General features: G+C 43.3%; 2 protein-coding genes across 33 annotated transcripts in view; both read left to right on the top strand.

Moving 5' to 3' along the window:
* The first annotated feature begins 142 nt into the window (after positions 1–142).
* Positions 143–1678, top strand: LOC149978133 (transcription factor Spi-C-like). The gene is made up of 5 exons (XM_090199039.1): positions 143–167; positions 568–648; positions 735–823; positions 989–1133; positions 1395–1678. Exons 1-5 carry the CDS (start codon positions 143–145, stop codon positions 1676–1678), a joined length of 624 nt encoding a protein of 207 aa, XP_090055165.1.
* Positions 1679–8555: 6877 nt separating this feature from the next.
* LOC110490765 (myosin-binding protein C, slow-type) overlaps positions 8556–21419 on the top strand; it is a 37536-nt gene continuing 24672 nt past the window's right edge. For 8 of the 32 annotated variants that reach the window (XM_090200600.1, XM_090200598.1, XM_090200603.1 and 5 more), the window contains exons 1-4: positions 8645–9081; positions 16542–16565; positions 17814–17891; positions 18792–18986. In XM_090200600.1, the coding sequence (XP_090056726.1) occupies positions 9060–9081; positions 16542–16565; positions 17814–17891; positions 18792–18986 (319 nt within the window). In that variant the 5' untranslated portion in view covers positions 8645–9059. Of the gene's footprint in view, positions 9082–16541; positions 16566–17813; positions 17892–18791; positions 18987–19769; positions 20166–21419 lie in introns of all 32 variants that reach the window. The other 24 variants (XM_090200588.1, XM_036944788.2, XM_090200590.1 and 21 more) reach the window with 5 other exon arrangements.

Below are 21419 nucleotides of genomic sequence, written 5' to 3' on the forward strand. Positions count from 1 at the left end.
TGCAACGGCAATAATAACACTGTCTACCCCTCACTCACAATTCCCCATCAATCCACACTCTGTAAGACATGAACACAAGGTGTATCGCTATCCCAAAAGGCAAACCATTGTGATAAGTGCTGTTTTCTTGTCAAGAGAGCCCATGGCTGCTCTTATCTTGCCCAGCGGTGAGGATGTGGTCAGTCCTGGGAGACAGTGCTTCTCTGGTGGTGGTCATTGTTCCTGTGGTGAAGGTTTATTTACGGTAGTTGTGGTGAGAAGTGCAGGCCAGGCGATAAGCAAGGCAGCCCCAACTGGCTGTCATGTTGCGGAGGCATAATAAAAGCCTGGGTGTCACACAGTTCCTTCATGCATTTCATCTAACACACAACTCTGTGAAAAACCTGGGATCAGGACCTGTGACTGCAGCAATCTACGTGCATCCGGCAACGATGGTAAATATGAGACGGTTATAAGCTTAAGGATAACTGCACAGTGATGTATATTGATGTCACACTTTCAAACTGAACTGTATGTGTGAGTGCTGTGCAATTTGAACCGGTTATCTTTGTCCGAATTCTTTCGAAGACAACCAGACAGATCTGGAGGTGATTTTGGACTTTCTGGAGGAACACTACAGACAGGGCACTGGAGATGGCAGAGAAAAAGGTCATTCTCTATTAGCGTTATGAATCACACAAATAAATGGATTATTGTATATTTTTAATGCCACCTCTTGTTCTACACTATTGCAGTGGGAGGCATCTGTGCTTTGCCTACACCAGTGACAATGGAAGGAAACTCTGGTGAAACTTGTTGTGATCACTGGTGCCACGAGGAAAAGGTACGCATTCAATGATATAAGCCTCCCCATGATGCTTAGGTCAGCCTGTCATAGACAGCACTTTGATCTGTGAAAGATACACAGTATATGGCTATAGTTTATTGGGCGATGTTCTGCTTGTCTCAGTCATACAACTCAGTTGGTTAAAAAAAACGTGTTTTTCAGGCCCTGCAATCACATGGTGGCTACCCAACAACACTACTGGACCAAAACAACACTACACCGCCTGAGAAAGGGACAGACCACACATTGCCACATACTATGCCAGCAAGACCAGCACCCACACACCACACTGGACCTGGTGAGAGAGGCAACTTCCCTTTTTGTGGTTAGCAGATACTGCCACTGGAGCTCATGCTGCCCTGAGGGACCAATGCCTAAAGAGACCTGCCTTTAACTGTAAAGGACAATGGTCCCATACACCGCTTATCTCTGTACGTTTTACATACATACAACTTTACCACTGAACACCATCACAGCTGGTCATCTCAAAAAGGGATTTTTATTATCAATTATGATGGGATATTGTTAACCGCTCCACTCTATCTTATCATTGTTACTGTGGTTACAGGTAGAAAGGTGTGTCTGTTTCACTTCTTGTTTGAGATGCTGGAGAACCTTGGCATGGCCCACTGCGTTTCCTGGGTCCTGGGTGCCCGGAACAAGGAACAGGTAGCAGCACTCTGGGGGCAGAGGAAAGGCAACAGGAGGCCCATGACCTACCAGAAGATGTCCAGGGCGCTGAGGAACTACACCCAGTCTGGAGAGATCTTCAAGGTGAAGAAGAAACTGACCTATCAGTTCAGCAGACTGACCTTGAGTGCCTTGCGGAAGTGCCATCAGGGAAAACTGTAAAGGACACATTTTCACATGAAAAACTGTAATCTATTGTAAATATCAATCATCAATTAGATCATCATCAATTCAATCATCAATCATTTGAAGACTGACTTGATTTAGTCTATAGATTTTTAGCAGTAGCTAGGCCTGCTGTGTGAGATTTTACACAGACAGAAGTATGTGACTGGCATGCAGTGTAGGCTTTTGCTATAGGATACTACACTGAGTGTACAAAGCATTAAGGACACCTGCTCTGTCCATGACAGACTGACCTGTTGAATTCAGGTGGAAGCTATGATCCCTCATTGATGTCACTTGTTAAATCCACTTCAATCCGTGTAGATAAAGGGGATGAGACAGGTTAAAGAATACTTTTTAAGCCTTGAGACAATTGAGACATGGATTGTGTATGTGTGCCATTCAGAGGGTGAATGGGCAAGACAAAATAAGTGCTTTTGAACAGGGTTTGCAACTCAATATTAGGAAGGTGTTCCTAATGTTTGGTATACTCAGTGTATATGTAATAAACATTTGAATACTACATGTGTCACACATATATGAGCATATAAGTATTACACATACTTATACATTTACATATATTATACACATATACACTGACTATACAGGAACACCTTCCTCCTAATATTGAGTTGCAGCCTACAAGGTGTTGAAAGCGTTCCACAGGGATGTTGGCCCATGTTGACTCCAATGCTTCCCACGGTTGTGTCAAGTTGGCTGGATGTCCTTTGGGTGGTGGACCATTCTTGATATACACGGGAAACTGTTGAGTGTGAAACACACAGCAGTGTAGAAGTTCTTAACACAAACCGGTGCACCTGGCAACTACTACCATACCCTGTTCAAAGTCACTTAAATATTTTGTCTTGCTCATTCACCCTCTGAATGGCACACATACACAATTCTTGTCTCAATTGTCTCCAGGCTTAAAAAGTATTCTTTAACCTGTCTCCTCCCCTTTATCTACACGGATTGGAGTGGATTTAACAAGTGACATCAATGAGGGATCATAGCTTCCACCTGAATTCAACAGGTCAGTCTGTCATGGTTAGAGCAGGTGTCCTTAATGTTTTGTACACTCAGTGTAGTATCCTATAGCGAAAGCCTACACTACATGCCAGTCAGAACAGTTGAAGTCGGAAGTTTACATACACCTTAGCCAAGTACATTTAAACTCAGTTTTTCACAATTCCTGACATTTAATCCTAGTAAAAAATCCTTGTCTTAGGTCAGTTAGGATCACCACTTTATTTTAAGAATGTGAAATGTCAGAATAATAGTAGAGAGAATTATTTTTTCAGCTTTTATTTCTTTCATCACATTCCCAGTGGGTCAGAAGTTTACATACACTCAATTAGTATTTGGTAGCAGTGCCTTTAAATTGTTTAACGTGGGTCAAACGTTTCGGGTAGCCTTCCACAAGCTTCCCACAATAAGTTGGGTGAATTTTGTCCCATTCCTCCTGACAGAGCTGGTGTAACTGAGTCAAGTTAGTAGGCCTCCTTGCTCGCACATGCTTTTTCAGTTCTGCACACACATTTTCTATAGGATTGAGGTCAGGGCTTTGTGATGCCCACTCCAAGGCCTTGATTTTGTTGTCCAAAAAACATTTTACAACAACTTTGGAAGTATGCTTGGGGTCATTGCCCATTTGGAAGACCCATTTGTGACCAAGCTTTAACTTCCTGACTGATGTCTTGAGATGTTGCTTTAATATATCCACATAATTATCCTCCCTCATGATGCCATCGATATTGTGAAGTGCACCAGTCCCTCCTACAGCAAAGCACCCTCACAACATGATGCTGCCACCCCCGTGCATCACGGTTGGGATGGTGTTCTTCGGCTTGCAAGCCTCCCCCTTCTTCCTCCAAACATAAAGATAGTCATTATTGTCAAACAGTTATATTTTTGTTTCATCAGACAAGAGGACATTTCTCCAAAAAGTATGATCTTTGTCCCCATGTGCAGTTGCAAATCGTAGTCTGGCTTTTTTATGGCGGTTTTGGAGCAGTGGCTTCTTCCTTGCTGAGCGGTCTTTGAGGTTATGTCGATATAGGACTCATTTTACTGTGGATATAGATACTTTTGTACCTGTTTCCTCCAGCATTTTCACAAGGTCCTTTGCTGTTGTTCTGGGATTGATTTGCACTTTTCGCACCAAAGTACGTTCATCTCTAGGAGACAGAACGCGTCTCCTTCCTGAGCGCTATGTCGGCTGCGTGGTCCCATGCTGTTGATACTTGCTATTATTTGTACAGATGAACGTGGTACCTTCAGGCGTTTGGAAATTGCTCCCAAGGATGAACCAGACTTGTGGAGGTCTACAATTTATTTTCTGAGTTATTGGCTGATTTCTTTTGATTTTCCCATGATGTCAAGCAAAGAGGCACTGAGTTTGAAGGTAGGCCTTGAAATACATCCACAGGTACACCTCCAATTGACTAAAATTATGTCAATTAGCCTATCAAAAGCTTCTAAACAACTTCTAAACAACTGTACCTGTAAAATCTCACACAGCAGGCATAGCTACTGATACAAATCTATAGCCTATAGCCATGACATCATTTTCTGGAATTTTCCAAGCTGTTTAACAAGAAATTTGTGGAGTGGTTGAAGAATGACCTAGGTGTATGTAAACTTCCAACTTCAACTGTACCTGTAAAATCTCACACAGCAGGCATAGCTACTGATACAAATCTATAGCCTAAATCAATTAATGCTTTATATACTCAGTGTATATTTGGGTAATAAGACTCGAGGGGGCGTGGAATATGGCTAATATACCACAGCTAAGGGCTGTTCTTAGGCAAGACGCAACCCTGGATACAGCCCTTAGCCATTGTATATTGGCCATAAACCAACGTAATTAGAAGAGTAAAAATAAATGTTAAACCCTTGGTATAAGGTCTGTTATAACCTGGGTGGTTCGAGCCCTGAATGCTGATTGGCTGACAGCCGTGGTATATCAGACCGTATACCACCGGTATGACAAAACAAATATTTGAACTGCTCTAACTATGTTGGTAACAAGTTTATAATTGCAATAAGGCACCTCTGGGGTTTGTAGTATATGGCCAAAATACCACGGCTAAGGGCTGTATCCAGGCCCACCGTGTTGCATTGTGCAAAAGAACATGTCTTAGCAGTTAAATATTGGCCATATACCACACCCATGTGCCTTATTGCTTAAATATACCACGGATTTCAGCCAATCAGCATTTAGGGATCGAACCACCCCAGTTTATAATATATATTTAATCATATTTATGTTTCATAATGTTTACTTAGGTTTCTTTCTTGTTAAATGTTAATAAAGTATAATAAATCTCATGAAAAATTATACCACGGTTTTCAACTAAATGTAATTATGTTTCTCGAGTCAAATTTCAACATTTGCATGATTGGAACTAAATTCACGCGGGGGGAAATCTGTGGCCACTGTGGAGCACGTGCATAACTATTAATCTCACCTGCCCAGTTGTTGACACCACTGAGGTATAATAACTGTTGACACGATGGAGATATGCCATGTTTTCACCTGATACACGCCATGTAAACGTTTCTTTGAAAATGAATGTAGGCCCATTGTTTATACGTAAAAACCAGTTGAGACAACGCTGCAGAGTGCCGAGGTGAGTTCGGGCTACTGCATTTTCTTTCATAGGCCTATATTTTCTTCATGGGCATTTTCCGTCTGAAGTTGTTCATGAAGAGTATGCAATGAGTCAGTGTATTCATTCTGCCAGTTGCTAAACTAGTTTATATTGGACAAATTCAGTTATGTCCCGTTTCGTTTCGTTTGCTTCCGTTCAAGAAACGTTTTGAAACAGAATCGGCGGAATTAATACGTCCCTACAGGAAGGGTTTAAATTATAGAGCCGATTGACTGAATAAAAATAGTTAGGTTGGCTGTTAGCCTAATTTCTACAGATATGACTGATTTAAGTACGATTAGGCCTACACGGGTGTCATTAAAAAACAGGTTTTTACCTTTATCTAGATCAGTTAAAATCAAATTATTATGTTAGGCCTACCCCGGCCAACGCTGGTCCAATTGTGCACCGCCCTATGGGACTCCCAATCACAGCTGGATTTGAACCAGGGATTGTTGTTTTACCTCTTGTACTGAGATGCAGTGCCTTAGACTGCTGCGCCACTTGTACAATAGCCCTAAACAGTGCCAAATACTGTTGGTTAGAGGGGCCCATATGAAGTATTATGTTACTACAGTGGGCCTAAAAAGGAAGCATTTTTCTTTGTCATTCAAGCTCCATGGACTGGAGAGCTGGAGAGCTGGAGGGTTTGGAAAATGTTCAGCAACCAGTCCAGAGAGGGTCATATGCCTCTCCTCTCAGGAATGCCTCCTGGGCCCAGTTTTAAAAAAAAGAAAGTATTTTGTTTATCGGATAGGATTAAATGAATAAAAAAAGAATGGATTAATCATTGTCTTGAATGGAGACCCGCCTTCTATTCATTCTTTTTTTTTTGCATTTAATCCTATCCGATAGCCGAAATCCGGATAGATAACATTTTAAAAAGTTTGCCCTGAAGTCAGAGAGACATTTGATCAGAGCATGGGGAGTTCCATCACCATAAGGAGGAAGAAGTGAGTCTATTTATAGTCGACTTTCCATCCTACCCTCAACGTTTAAAATGGGCCATTCTCCTCTGGGAACAGAATTATGCGGTAATGAGCATCACTGTAATAGCAGTCTCTTGGCTGAGTGGGATCCTTTGCCTGGTCTGTGTGATTGTCATCTCTCCTTTTGTGTGAGGTTAATAATTTGATGTAATCATTGACTAGAGTATGTCTACATACTATTGGTCTGCATGTGTACATGCCTGGGAGAATGTCATGTGTATGTGTTGGTGTTAGTTTCATCATGTGTTTATGGGTAGAATGGTAAGAGCTGTTATGCCCTTGTGTGACCAGCAAGGGTCAGTGTAGTTCCACTGTGGGGCGCTGTTTACCCCTGGTTGTTCCTATCAGCTCTCAAGGGTGACCTCATGGCTAAATCTCCCCTGTGATGCCAACTCCTGCCCAGACCAAGCAATTCCAAATGGTTTTGTGTGCTCTTTGTAGCAGACCCACATGATACTGCCCTAAGCCTTGCATTTTCCACTGGAGCCCACTCTGAGTTATAAATGGGGTACAGAGCCTGTGTGTGTCTGTTACCAAGAAAGGCCACATACTTGTTAGGTGAAGGCAGTCACCTAACACTAGGCCTAAGTAAGGACACATTTTTTTCTTCATGAAATCTGTCTGGTGTGAATCATTCAAGTCTTTCATGTTATTAGGAGACAATGTGCGTAGTAGGTGTGCAGGACATATGCAGAGATTCAACAAATTAGTTGCAGGGTTTCTTTTATGAAGGGCTTTACGGTCCCATTTCAATAGGATAGCCTGAAAGGCTGCAGGCAGAGATGTTGTTTCAGATACAGTAAACAGTCTTCTGTGGTCTTTTGTGTTCAATGGACAGGGGCAGCACTGCGCTGATATTGGTCACACCTTGGTATGTTGTTGATACAGTGAATGATAGCAAACAAATGAAGTGTTGGGGAAATGGGATCCTGGTGTTGAGTGGTTATGTTATGTTAAGTCTCAGCAGGAGCCTGGGACTGCCCACAATAAGAAGCCCTCATTGTGTGTTTTATAAAAGCTCAAAGATGACCTCTCCTTTTAAGTCCCAACAGCTTTAAGCCTTGTTGACCGAATCGTCACAGCCTCTCTAGAGACCACTGCCTGATTTATCACTCCCCCGACGTGCTAAAAGGTTAATTAGCCTCCTAGCAACCGCACCAATCTCAAAATTCTCTATCAAACCCTCTTTCCATGTCGGATATGTCAAATGTCAAGGTTCATGACAGCTTTCTATCTATAGGCCATATAACCACCGCCCAGGCAGCTCTCCAGTATTTATTGGCCCCGTAGGCAGGCCTACTTACTTGGACAGCATCCCTCGAGGACTACACAGATCTGACACTTGGCATAAAGTCTATATAAGCTTGTCTTCTCAATCTTTTTATGTGCAGCGAACCCACAAAGTCACTCAAATAGCTCTTGGTATAGGCCTAACGAATGTGACTGAATCATCAGGAACTATCAGATTAATCTCACGCCCAAAATGTCTCACTGGCTTTACTGCCCTATTTACCACGGTTCCTAACTGACCAGTCTCCTCCCTCATTGCCTTATTTTGTTCCCTACTGTTTGCATTCCGGAACCCTGACTGATGCGTAGGGTTGCAAAATTCCTAGAACGTTCAATAAATTCCCCGGTTTTCCAGAAATCCTGGTTGGAGGGTTCCAGATTACGGCCTGTCTCTGGGAATCCTCCAACCTGGATTCTGGGAAAACCAGGGAATGTATTGAAACTTCCAGAATTTTGGCAACCCTACTGTTTTTTTGCCACACACACACAATGTCCACCTCATTCAGGGTTGATAGCCTGGGAAATGGCGGCACAAAATGTTGTATTCCCAATGTGCTGTTTATTTTGATACTGTATAGGCAACGGATGGTCCAAGAGCCTCTGTCTGCCTTCTATATATTACAATAATGAATTAAGCCACAGTTGAAACGTTCTGTACCAATTCTGTTTTTTGAACGTGCATACACGTATTACTCCTAAAAATGTATCTATTTCGCAAATAGTGTGTTATCTGTACCGGTTTTGACATGGTATTTTAGAGTTCCAGGATAGTAGCGTATGTACCCCTATCAGATTACATCACACCTGTACAGCAAGACATTTGTTGCCACACAGCCCTCAGGGGCCAGTGTGAAATTCAAAGTATACTGGCGGCTGGCCAGTTATGTATGTCATAGTGCTAACCTCAGCATCCTTTCATCTGACAACCTTCAGGAAATCATTAGAAACCAATCATTTGGATCCACCACTGTTTGGACGAGGAATTAGAGCCTTTAGAATAAGAACCACACCTCTGCTAGAGTCTCCCCACCCAGCACCACACCGAATCCCTGGGAGAGTAGCCTATAGAGCTGGCATAGAGGCCAGTGAGGACAGTGATGCTGGGGGCAGGATGGAGCTGTACTGTCAGCTAGAGAGAGGAGGGGCCTGCTGCCCTGCTATATAAAGACAGGAAGCCCGACTCTTCTAGATGTGTCACTGTGCCGCCTCTCCCCAATTGAGATTCCCATACTGTCCCACACTGTGCCCTCCTCATCTCTTCCCATCACTCTGGTCTGAGGGTCCCAGAGAATTTCCCTGGTGGTCGCCCATCTTTATCTCTCTCCCTCTGGACTGAGGGCTCCCACGTCCCACCTGGCCTCCCGTACAATCACGCTGGTCTGAAGGCACCTACCTACCTGCAGCTTTTCATTCGTTGATGCTTTTCTTGGGACCCGGCTCAAGATGCCAGAGCCCACAAAGAAAGGTAGGAGTGCCCCTGTTCTTGTCACTGAGTGTACAGAAAGGATTTCAGCAAACTGTACTGTACAAGCTGTCCTGAAGCAACGCTGCATCTAGGATCCTGCTTGTTTAACGTATTAACAACAACTGATAACTGGGACTGATAATTGTAATGCACATGTTCTTTTACATTCATGTTGTAGTTACTGGTTGATTTTCTCTACTGGCATATACTATGAGGAAAAGTTCCATTAACCCTTAATTCCTGTTTCTTGTGTAAATAAGGGTAAAATATAGATTTTTCATGGTTTATTTTGGTGTTTGTTTTATTCGTTTGTTGGCCTTATTGACTAGCTATTTAGCACTAGACAAAAATAAGTTCTCCAAACTCTACTTTGAGAGTTCCCAGGAGTTTGCTCACGGTAATTGAGAAAGTGTCTTTGGCGACAACTGTATTGTATTTATGCTCGGATGTTTCTACCTCATTTGTAGAGATGGAGATTCAGGAGGTTTATAAAAAAAACTGTTGTTGTTGCTGCTGTTGGCATGATGGACAGTGGTCTCATGGTGATTAGGAGCCCACTGGAGGGAGACGTGATGAGCCCTGTTGGGAGATTGTTGATGGTCCCTGGTGCTTGGCGCTGTGCTGAGCTGGACACTAGCAAAGAAGACCCCTGAAGGGTGATGCAATCTGGATGGACTCTTGGGATCATATTGGGATGAAGATGCCTTCCGGATGATGGATACATTCTGTCCTCGATCTTGCTGATGACTGATGAATAGATGGCAGGGTGGATGACATGTTATTGTGCAGCAGAAGCCAAACAAGATCCCAAACCCATCCCCCATATTCAACTCCATATTAATCTCACTCCTCCTCTCTATGGCAGAGCCCTCAATAGCATATTGCTGCTTGTCTGCATAGACCTAATCACTCGGTGTCCGTCTTGTCTGTAATTCTGCTATGCTAGCACTTCTTCTCCATTAGTTCAGGTCTTTGGGAACTTTAGTAAGATATGCCCATGTACAGGAACAGAACAGTATATTCATCGCTTGGACACCACCACAACGGAGGGAATAAAACGTTTTATTATAAACCGTTTACCTTCTGGTGGACTGTAGCTTTATCTGCAGCAGTATTCGCCACATCAGAAATGGTACACACTCTCTTCTCTCCACACATACATCCAAGCCACTCTACCTGTGTATTCTCTCCCCTGCAGGACAATGGCGCTTATAGGCTGGAATGAGAGGGCTTTGCAAGATTGCGTTCATGGAAGTTATTCAATAAATAAGGTGGCAATAAATTTGAGGACTAGACCAGTTATGCAGCAACCGGTCCAATCCACCTTTTGGCATCTTTAAACAGTCAGCTGTGAGCACAAAAACATACCATTCACTTTACTGGCCTCAATCAGATTTCTGTACCAGTTTATTGTTTGCCCGTGTTGCTTTGATAGGGCTCTCAATAAATGTCAACATCTCAATGTGGTGTAGCAGAGGCTGGGTGAGCTAGGAGAAGTTTAACATCTACGACGTCTCTTTGGGGTGAGGTACCATGAGATTGTTGGACAGCTTAGCTTCCTGTTGTACACGTATAACACACACTTTACTATAAAGTGGGTTTTATTAGTACAGGAGAGATGCCTGCAGAACGTTTATCCACTATAATAAACATTCATCATCCCGTCTGAGACAAACACACAGGGGAAGGGGAGGCAGTTGCATGCCAGTCCACCGCAACCGCCTTCCATAAATAGCTGCTCTGTTGCAGAAGACTAGATAAACGACTGTGAAAAAAAGTATTGTTGTTATAAATGACTCTGAACAGCTGAATAGGAAGAGGCTGCTGGATGTGGTGTTGGTTTAGACTGCAGACCCAAGTCTTTTAAAAGCAGGATGAGAGATGACGGACTGACTGACTGGCTGGCTTGCTGAGTGACCCTTAGAGCTCCTGGGACCTGGATTCCTTGGTCCCTGAAATAGTTCATAATGAGCGGACTTTTAATCCTCTCTCGCTCGCTCTCTCTCTATTGCGCTCTCACTCCCCCACTCAACACCCGCCATTGTCACACCATCATTTTAGATGATGATTCACTCAGGCCACTCCCACTCCCACCCAAAGTCAAAAGACCAGCATCATCCACTACACTGCCTGCTTTCAGCAACAGTCTTGGGTTTCAGTGGGAAGAAAGCCCACATCCTCACCTCGGTATATTTACAACCGCTCAGCCCCCATCATTCTCCCTGCTCCGTTACCTCAGACAGCATGGTCGTCGCTTTCCGAATTCCACTCCACATAAATCAAGCCTTTAGGTAAACAACACAGGGAGACCCTGTTGGCTGCTAATCACCAAACCACAGCCCCACATCCACACTGAGGTCGTCAGCAGTTCCTTTCTGTGGCCTCTTCACTTCTAGCAGCACTCATTCTCAGCGCTCCTAGGAATCAAGAGTGTCATTCTGCAACGAACGAACACTATCCCTTATGTGGACCGCCGGTCCGACTGACACACAATAGTCACAAAGAAGGGGTGTTGATAAAAGGTGTGCATTCAAAAGTTCTGGGGGTCTATATTAAGAAGAGACGGCAGCTTGGCTCTCGTTGGGGTCACCATGAGCCCATCTGTCTGCACAGCAACAGGGGTGACAGCTGAAGATACCTGCAGCGTGGTCAGCTGCACTGGGGAGTTCACTGAGGTGAAACAAAACCTTTCTCTGTGGTCAAAGAATGCCTCCCTGTAGTGCACATTGATGCGTGTGTTTGTGAGACCCTATAGGATTCTGATGTGATGAACCAACATCAAGTTTTTGGTGAGGTGTGACAATGTCTAAATTTGAACTGGAGTGTCTGATGGGAATCACGAAAGATTGGCTGAACATTATGGTTCTAATAGTGTATGGACTTTGGTTTACAGTGTGTACAGTGTTACTGTAATTAGGCATACAGGGATTTAGGAATGAGATATGGATGGGAGTTACTGTATATTATAAAGAGAGGAAATTGGCAAAGGCAATAGATGTGACGAGAGAGGGGAGAGGACAGAGAAGTCACAATGGGGCATGGCAGACTGTCTTCCAGAGAGAGAGAGAGAGAGAGAGAGAGATGCTTCAATGGTCCTAGGACTTTGGACAGGAATGGCACAGTAATGCACAGTATTCCTCCGGATCATTAACAAAGGACCGTGCCTGCCACAAGGCAGGGTGGCAAGGCTGGCATCCCTGCGGAATTCACAGGCTGTGGTGCCAGGCCCAGTGCTCATCGATGAGTGCCACTCTCAGTGGAAATGGACAGGCTAGCAAGAGCTGTGCAAGTCCACTGTCATCACCTTCCAAAAATCCCCCTACACCCCCTCTTTTTCCTCTCCTTCCCTTAGTCAGTCAGTGGCCATGTCCGATATCTGGCTTGCCTACTACTTGTTTAAACTGCATACTGTGTACTAATTGTACCACACACTCTTTAGCACGCACTGTTTGGTAAACAGTATGCAGTATGCCATGGCCGAAATGTACTACTTTTGGTCCGTTCAAGACAACTGGGAATACGGAAACTAAATAAGCTCTGACTGGGAAAAATCGGAACATCGGTGATCTTCAGATCGAAGAAGTCGGAGCTCAAAGTTGATGCCAGAATTTCTGGCTTGTAATTCCGAGTTACATATATTTTTCCCAATCGTAGCAGGTTTTTTCTCACGTTCCCCGCTGTCTTGAATGCATCGTCAGTTACGTCTTCACATGAACTAGAAAGGATCGTCTGTAAACCCACCCAGTGACTTTTCCGTGTTGTTGTTTCGGGCTTACGTTAGCTAAAAAGTTAGCATTTGGAACAATATATTTGGAGTAAACTTTTAGTGTACCGTAGGCCTATGCATGTATTAATGGAAGAGTCACTTGAAGCTTGAAAGTAATGAGAGATGCAGTAGAGGAATGCAGTGCTGAGGCAGATGGCTCGTAATAAGGACGACTGGCTACTACTCGGGAACTGTGTGTGGTGAGATTTCTGGCACACAGCGCGACTGAGGCATCACCCAAGTGGGTGCTATACATTGTGAAGGAGAATTCCAGTAGCTACCCGACTCCCAGAGCAACCCACAACAAGATCGTTACCAGACTATCTTCATCAACCATGTCCCTGACCTCCTTCCTCTGATCAAGCCATGAACTTTCCCTCCATCTTTGAAGGATGCATGCACTCAGACTTGGCCTCTATTGGTTGACCTAGCCAACTATAGCTAGGCTACTCATGATGATGTATTGGTTGACCTAGCCAACTATAGCTAGGTTACTCATGATGATGTATGTATTAGTTGACCTAGCCAACTATAGCTAGGCTATTCATGAGGATGTATTGGTTGACCTAGCCAACTATAGCTAGGCTACTCATGATGATGTATTGGTTGACCTAGCCAACTGTAGCTAGGCAACTCATGATGTATTGCTTCTTTGTTTTTTACTTTGTACGCACTTTGAGATTATGGAAAGCGCTATTGAAATGTAATCAATTATTATACTAAAGATGCTTTATTTAGTTTAATAGAGCAAAAACCTCCGACGAAGGCCGAGAGGCCGACACGTAAGCTTCAATAAAAAAAGTGCTATTAGCGAGAGCACTTTTCGGGTTTCTTTTTTCATCATAAACAACAGTGAAACTAGTGAGAGCATTGTGCCGGTTTCTTTTTTCATCATAAACAACCGTGATACTAGTGAGAGCAGTGTGCGGGTATCTTTTCTTTCAACTTATTGAATTGTTACCATGCACCTGGAACTTTTAACTCCTGAAAAATATGGAAAAGGATAGCTTCAGGCATTTAACATATTACATGTAAAAGCCTGTAAAAGGTATTATGTCAATTGCAGTATATTTCTCTGGAATACTTGCACTTAAAATGTATATCTTCACATTTACAGTACATGAATGTGCCAGTGAAGCATAGGAAATAGATGGGAACATGTTGTTGCGGACACGACATTCGGGTATTCAGACACAGCCACTCTCATAGTTCCTTTTGTCAATTACTAAGACTCCACCATTTTAACCATCCTATCTACTTTGTGTGATGCAAGTACCCCCCCCACACACACACAAAAAGTCTTGTGTTTTCTTGTACTGTATGCAGATGTGAGTGGTATAAGCGTGGTTATCAGGCTCAAAGTAGAAATCTGTTATTTTTGATGCCAAAGTCCCTGTGGGCTGATATCACTCTTGGTGAAAGTGTTCTTCTTGTAACCTCTATCTGTCACTGTCTGCTGGAGTCTCCATGTCTGTGTTTGCCTGTTACTATGTAATCCATCCTCAGTCTACCAGGCTAATGTGACGATTGGGTGGAATTCCCTTTCCTCCAGTTTGCATATTGACACACGACATCAGAATGGGACTTTGTGAAACTTGCATTAACTTTCAATAGCAAGAGGAAAGAGGAAGAAACACTGTGTTGTGCAAGAGTGGATATTTTCTATCTAACCTTCTGGTAAGGACCAGACGAGAACACACGTGACTCTGTTTCACTAGCCCATTAATAACATACAAGGTAAACGTTCAAACCCGATAGGCTAGGGCGTACCAAGGGATGTATAGAGACTTTGATCCACTGAGGCCTAGCTTTAGGTCCATTAATAGGTTAAGATTGTAGTCTCCAAATAGGTGCCATGACCCGCTGTGCGGGTTTGATCAGTCCAGACAGTGCAGAGTTCAAACAACGTGTGTCAATTGGTACCTTTATGATCAGTTACTACTATATAGTGTCCAGACACAAGGTGCTGTGCACCACAGGGATGATGTGGCTCACTGGGGACAATAGACATAGGCTTATAGCAGTAGCATCCTAGTCATGACACTATACATTAAACTGTGTAGCAGGTGCCTTTTCTTTACTATCATTAACTGAAGACTTATAGTTTTTATCAAAGATTCTCTGTAATTAGTTATTACGCAATCAACTGATTAATCACGTAACTAATTAACTAGGAAGTCGGGGCACCAAGGAAAAATATTCAGATTACAAAGTTATCATTTCCTAAAATAACTTTTCAGATATTTTATCTGATCAATTAGTCTTCGAATTAATGAATTATTTACTTTACCTCACTGTTAGTCTCATTCCAAACGTCGTAAATTGTTGGTTATCTGCACGAACCCAGTCTTCACTATGAGTCATCCATACATCAATTGTCTTAAATCATTTATTTATTACAAACTAAGTAATTCACAGAAATGCATAAACAGACAAACAAACAAACAAACAAGGTAAATGTAATGATAGGAAAATGCACCCTAGTGAGCTAAACCGGCATGGCGGCTTGTTAGACAAAAGGGGAAGTGGGGTCGACTAAGAAGTCACTACAGAGTGATAATTATAACAATTGAAATGCTAATCCTTTACACATGAACGCTCACTCATTCGGGAACTATTGCAATCAATAAATATATATATATATATTTACGCTCAGTGTGTTGTCTTGATCGCTGGTGAAAAGTTCATTTCTTTTGTAGAATTGTCCATCTCTCTCCCTCTCTCTCTCGGTTGTGGTTAGAGGGGGTGTTCAGAGTGACATTCGTTATAGAATGGATGTTTCGGTGGTTGTCGTTCTTCGTGTTCAAAGATGCCTTATTCCTAGCTGCAGCCTAGTAATCAATATCAAAGACTTGTTCTTATTCTGTCGGTATCGATAGTCTAAGAGTTTAACCACGTGGTATGGTTAACAGAATGAGCAATGGTCTACAACCTTTGTTCCCCTCCTAATGGAGAAAAACATGGTCTGCAACCTTTAGCCATCTCGTAATTGAGGTAAGCTCGGTCTGCTGATAATTTCTCAAAGTTGGGTTTTATTCGGAAGGGCCGAAGAGGGCTGTCCCAGGATGTCTGACCCTAACTGGGCTCAGGGGCGGTCCTCTGATTTAGTTCAAATCAAAAGGGAATTGTATTTTTCTTCATTAAACAGTCCAAAACCATATTACACAATTTATACAAACAGTATCATACTCACTCATTCATCTAATACAACAATTAGATGTAAACCTCATATCTGAGGCTATTATATAAACAACGTTATGGTAATGTAGCCACACCGTCTCCCATGAGCTTCCCCAAGTTTATACTTTCCCCGGAACATGAAATGTGTTCGTACCTCAACTTCTGTGAGGTGGAAGGATTTAATTTGTCCTCTATGAAAGTTTACCCTCTCTCTACTATGTGGCAATGTGGCAGGGTCTTCTCGGGAATTTACGACCTCTGACCACAACAGCCTAGTTGAAGGAGGCAAGGGGGAGGCAGGGAGAGGGGGATGGGCTTGCTCTTCCTAAAGAGGCCAACGTCATGACACAGGTATATATCGGACCTTCTCAATACTTTCAGAAAAACGGTCACATGCTACTCTGATTTGTCCACTTATAGTATCAACATTTTGATAGTCGCTTTGGCGCGCAACAAATTGACTAGATCAAAAATGCCCCCTTTTGAATTGTTCTCTTTTGTCTCTGTTTTGCAGATGAGATGTCCAATGGTGAGAAAGGTCAGTAAAGGGTGATGCCCAACAATGTTCTTTCACCTCACACAGCACTGGCTTTGATCAGAGAAGTTGGTATGAGAGAATTATTATGGGATACTTTAATTATGTCAGGAAGGAGAGAATGTATCCCATATTATGTTGGCAGTTTTGCTCTATTGAATGGTGGAAACCATGTTTGTGCAACATGTGAAGGCACATTAAGGTACTACTGAGGCTGCATGTAATGTGACCATTCCACCTTCGACTTCAGTGTGAATGTGGAAACACGGTCGCTGGTTTAAACACTGTAAAAGTGTAAATGTGAAGGGTCTACATGTCCTTGGCAATATAACTGTTGTACTACTGTGGCTCAGTGGTCAGTGGTGACGACCGAGTGGTCAGAATCTACACATTCCCCCTAGCGGACCGGCTGATCCAGGCCTGTTGATTCAGCTGACGTTCCAGCTGACGTTATTGGCCGCCTGCCGACACCAGGCTTTGACCTTGGGAGCAGTGTCTTGGGCCTGTGGCTTCGTACAGTGGAGGGAATAGCTCTGCTCACACACAGGTTTAGGCTAAATGTATCCCTGGTCGGGCACTGATTTCATTTTATGTACTTCTATGAAAGTATTCAATCGTAATTGTGCCATAAATATTGCAATTGACATAAAGATGAATTCTGAATAAACCTGTCATACAGTAAGTGAAGAACACATTTGAACCCTGTAATATATTTCATCCATCAACTTTGGGGCTGCAGGTAGCCTAGTGGTTAGAGTGTTGGGCCAGTAACCCAAGGGTTGCTGGATTGAATCCCCGAGCTGACAAGGTAAAAAATATTTTGTTCTGCCCATGAACAAGGCAGTTAACCCACTGTTTCCCGGTAGGCCTTCATTGTAAATAAGAATTTGTTCTTAACTGACTTACCTAGTTAAATAAAGGTTCAATTTAAAATACAATTTAAATAAATTCCCTCATGGTCAAGCACCAAAACAATGAATCTGATTCCAGGCAAATGGCTGTAAAAATAAATCTGCATTCAGAAAATATCCCACTTGATATTGTGCATGCGTATGTACAAACAAATTCAGTGGATTTACTGTATGTGTCCCATTTTGTGTGTGACTGAATGGAAAATGGCGAGTGAGGTTGAGCATACAGTGAGTAAGTCTGCCCATTGGTGGGAGAGTGAGTATGTTAAAGGCTAGATGTGGAGGCTTTGCGCTATTAAATGTAGCTCTTCCATCCCTGCTATATTTGTCACATACTCAGAGAGTGTTGCCACAGACAGTAGTGAGGTGCCAATGCCCACACCTGAGATATCCCTCGAGGTCTCACCTCCACCCCCAGGTGGGTAACCATGCACTGGTGTCATGCCCCTCTTTTCTCTCTTTCCAACACGCGTGTTTGTTGTTGTGTGTCCACCGTTCTTGTTTTTCTTCTTTCACAATGGGATTTCTCAACTGTTCCCTCGACGACACACACAAACATAACGCATTTTAGTCAAAGTAGTCTACGTGCAATCCAAATAAGTCAACTTCCTGATAAACAGCCCATATGATGCACATCATTCCGTAGTTGCACTGTTGTACTGCTGCTACTGTAACACAGTCCCGTGCTCGGCGTTGCTGTGATGCTCTGTCCCCAATACTGCCTTGTGCTTTCTTTACCAAGTATGTCACCATTGTGTGTGTGTGTGTATCTGTATGAGGTACTGAAGCATTGTTTTGGAATATGGAGTCATCCACAGGAAGTACATTCAGTGTGAATGAGGAAGTATAGCTTTAATTGTTAGATTCAGCAGGTAGCCGTCATTAGACTTATAATAGATTCCGATGACATTGTCACGTTCAAATTTCTGGGAACTGTTATGATTGGCTATGTGAAAAAATGAAAATTGTTTTTTTTTGGCTTGTGGTACATTGTAATGAAGTCTTGTTCAAACTTGCTGAATAAGTAAAACTATACTTCCTTGAAGCCTCCAGGACTAGCTATAGATATGCAATGACCAGATTGGTAACGTCCCTCAATTTTACTTGGTAGTTGGCAAAGATAACTTTTTATAATTTCTATCAATTTTGATTGCCTGTCAAGCATTCAGACATGACTGTCAATGGAACGACCCATTCTGGTTGCTGGCTATCTATTCTCATCCATGTCCAGCCAGCACCTCATATGTGTTTTGAGAGGCTGCTAGTGCTTTTGCTCAAGGCTTGCTGCTCCAGCCTGGCACTGTTATCTGCTGTACAGAACAACCGGTAGAGACTGAGGGGAAGGATCCACAGCCCATAGAGGTGATTAAGCCTGTACAGCCAGAACCAGTAGAGAATGGGTCTAAAGAACCAGAACCAGAGGCGGTTGTGGTCGGGGCTAAAGAGCAAGTCGAGTCTGTGAACTCTGAAGTAAAGGAGGAGGCCCCGTCCCCTTGCTCACCCCCACCGCCTGGTAAGTCAAATTCACTCAGTCTCAAGCCATTCACAGTAAAAGTGCATGCTGTTTACTATAACTAAAGCTATAACTGAAGTCCCAGAGTTTTTCCTGATCAGGTCATGTGGTTAGGAAAAACTCCATGCCCTACTCATAAATAGTAACAAGAGCTTCCGTTCAATTGTCCCACTCAAACCATTGATTGAAGCAGTTTGACTCTAGTCTGTAATAGAGTCAGATCCATAGTTTTGGTCTTTACTAAAGCCCTTTATCTTCTCCCAATAGATCATCATATGGGCCAAAGTTCCATTCAAATCAGGCAATGGACTGATAGAGTCTGTATGAATCAGGGTTTTATTTGGATTGAAGAGCTGTTTGAAATGACAGACAGAGACACCTTTTGCCTCTATGACCCAATGCTGCTATGACCCAATGTGATGAATTTCATTGGCATTTACACTACAACAGCCATACATTGGTTCATGCTTTGCTTTTGGCAGATTGTCGACTAGTGCATTTTTTATATACGGTAAGTTCTAATTCTTCTAAGGCAAAAGTGCGCCCAAAGTCGTGTCTGATAGCTTTGTCATGGTCAAACAGCAAATATAGGCTACATGTAAATGCAGCGTGTCTGCTGTGTGCATAGTTCAGTACAACAACTTTACGGCACATACAGTTGGAGTTAGCAGTATTAGTTGGAGTTGTTTATATTAGAAATTGATGACTGAAAGAAACTTAGTGCTGTGTGAGTGGAGGAGATGGACGGTAACTTTAATCTATGAGAGCCTTGTCCCAATTCAGCAACCGTGACGGAGGAAGCAGAGCCAGTTGTTACGGAGGTTACACAACCGCCAGAGCCTGTTGGTACAGTGGTTACCCCACCACCACCACCCCCACCTCAAGAGCCTGTTGTTACAGTGGTTACCCCACCACCACCATCACCCCCACCTCAACAGCCTGTTGTTACAGTGGTTACCCCACCACCACCACCCCCACCTCCAGAGCCTGTTGTTACAGGTGTTACCCCACCACCACCACCACCCCCACCTCAACAGCCTGTTGTTACAGTGGTTACCCCACCACCACCACCACCACCCCCACCTCAAGAGCCTGTTGTTACAGTGGTTACTCCACCACCACCCCCACCTCCAGAACCAGTTGTTACGGTGCAGGTTACCCAACCCCCACCTCCAGCAGGTCTGGAAGAGTGTGTGTCTGTGCAAATGCACAAACATGTGTATGTGCATATGCAAGAACATGTGTGTATATACAGTGGGGCAAAAAAGTATTTAGTCAGCCACCAATTGTGCAAGTTCTCCCACTTAAAAAGATGAGAGAGGCCTGTAATTTTCATCATAGGTACACTTCAACTATGACATACAAAATTAGAAAAAAAAAAAATCCAGTAAATCACATTGTAGGATTTTTTATGAATTTATTTGCAAATTATGGTGGAAAATGAGTATTTGGTCACCTACAAACAAGCAAGATTTCTGGCTCTCACAGACCTGTAACTTCTTCTTTAAGAGGCTCCTCTGTCCTCCACTCGTTACCTGTATTAATGGCACCTGTTTGAACTTGTTATCAGTATAAAAGACACCTGTCCACAACCTCAAACAGTCACACTCCAAACTCCACTATGGCCAAGACCAAAGAGCTGTCAAAGGACACCAGAAACAAAATTGTAGACCTGCACCCGGCTGGGAAGACTGAATCTGCAACAGGTAAGCAGCTTGGTTTGAAGAAATCAACTGTGGGAGCAATTATTAGGAAATGGAAGACATACAAGACCACTAATAATCTCCCTCGATCTGGGGCTCCACGCAAGATCTCACCCCGTGGGGTCAAAATGATCACAAGAACGGTGAGCAAAAATCCCAGAACCACACGGGGGGACCTAGTGAATGACCTGCAGAGAGCCGGGACCAAAGTAACAAAGTCTACCATCAGTAACACACTACGCCGCCAGGGACTCAAATCCTGCAGTGCCAGACGTGTCCCCCTGCTTAAGCCAGTACATGTCCAGGCCTGTCTGAAGTTTGCTAGAGAGCATTTGGATGATCCAGAAGAAGATTGGGAGAATGTCATATGGTCAGATGAAACCAAAATATAACTTTTTGGTAAAAACTCAACTCGTCGTGTTTGGAGGACAAAGAATGCTGAGTTGCATCCAAAGAACACCATACCTACTGTGAAGCATGGGGGTGGAAACATCATGCTTTTGGGCAGTTTTTCTGCAAAGGGACCAGGACGACTGATCCGTGTAAAGGAAAGAATGAATAGGGCCATGTATCGTGAGATTTTGAGTGAAAATCTCCTTCCATCAGCAAGGGCATTGAAGATGAAACGTGGCTGGGTCTTTCAGCATGACAATGATCCCAAACACACCGCCCAGGCAACGAAGGAGTGGCTTCATGAGAAGCATTTCAAGGTCCTGGAGTGGCCTAGCCA

Source organism: Oncorhynchus mykiss, chromosome 15 (genome assembly GCF_057628025.1).
Source record: "Oncorhynchus mykiss isolate SJ-2025 chromosome 15, ASM5762802v1, whole genome shotgun sequence".
NCBI lineage: Eukaryota > Metazoa > Chordata > Actinopteri > Salmoniformes > Salmonidae > Oncorhynchus > Oncorhynchus mykiss.

Excerpts from the sequence above, each read along its gene's own strand:
- LOC149978133 (XM_090199039.1), top strand. The coding sequence starts at position 143 with ATGGCTGCTCTTATCTTGCCCAGCG. Across the intron at positions 168-567 it reads TGCTCTTATCTTGCCCAGCG|ACAACCAGACAGATCTGGAG; the intron begins GTGAGGATGTGG and ends ATTCTTTCGAAG. Across the intron at positions 1,134-1,394 it reads CACTGGACCTGGTGAGAGAG|GTAGAAAGGTGTGTCTGTTT; the intron begins GCAACTTCCCTT and ends CTGTGGTTACAG.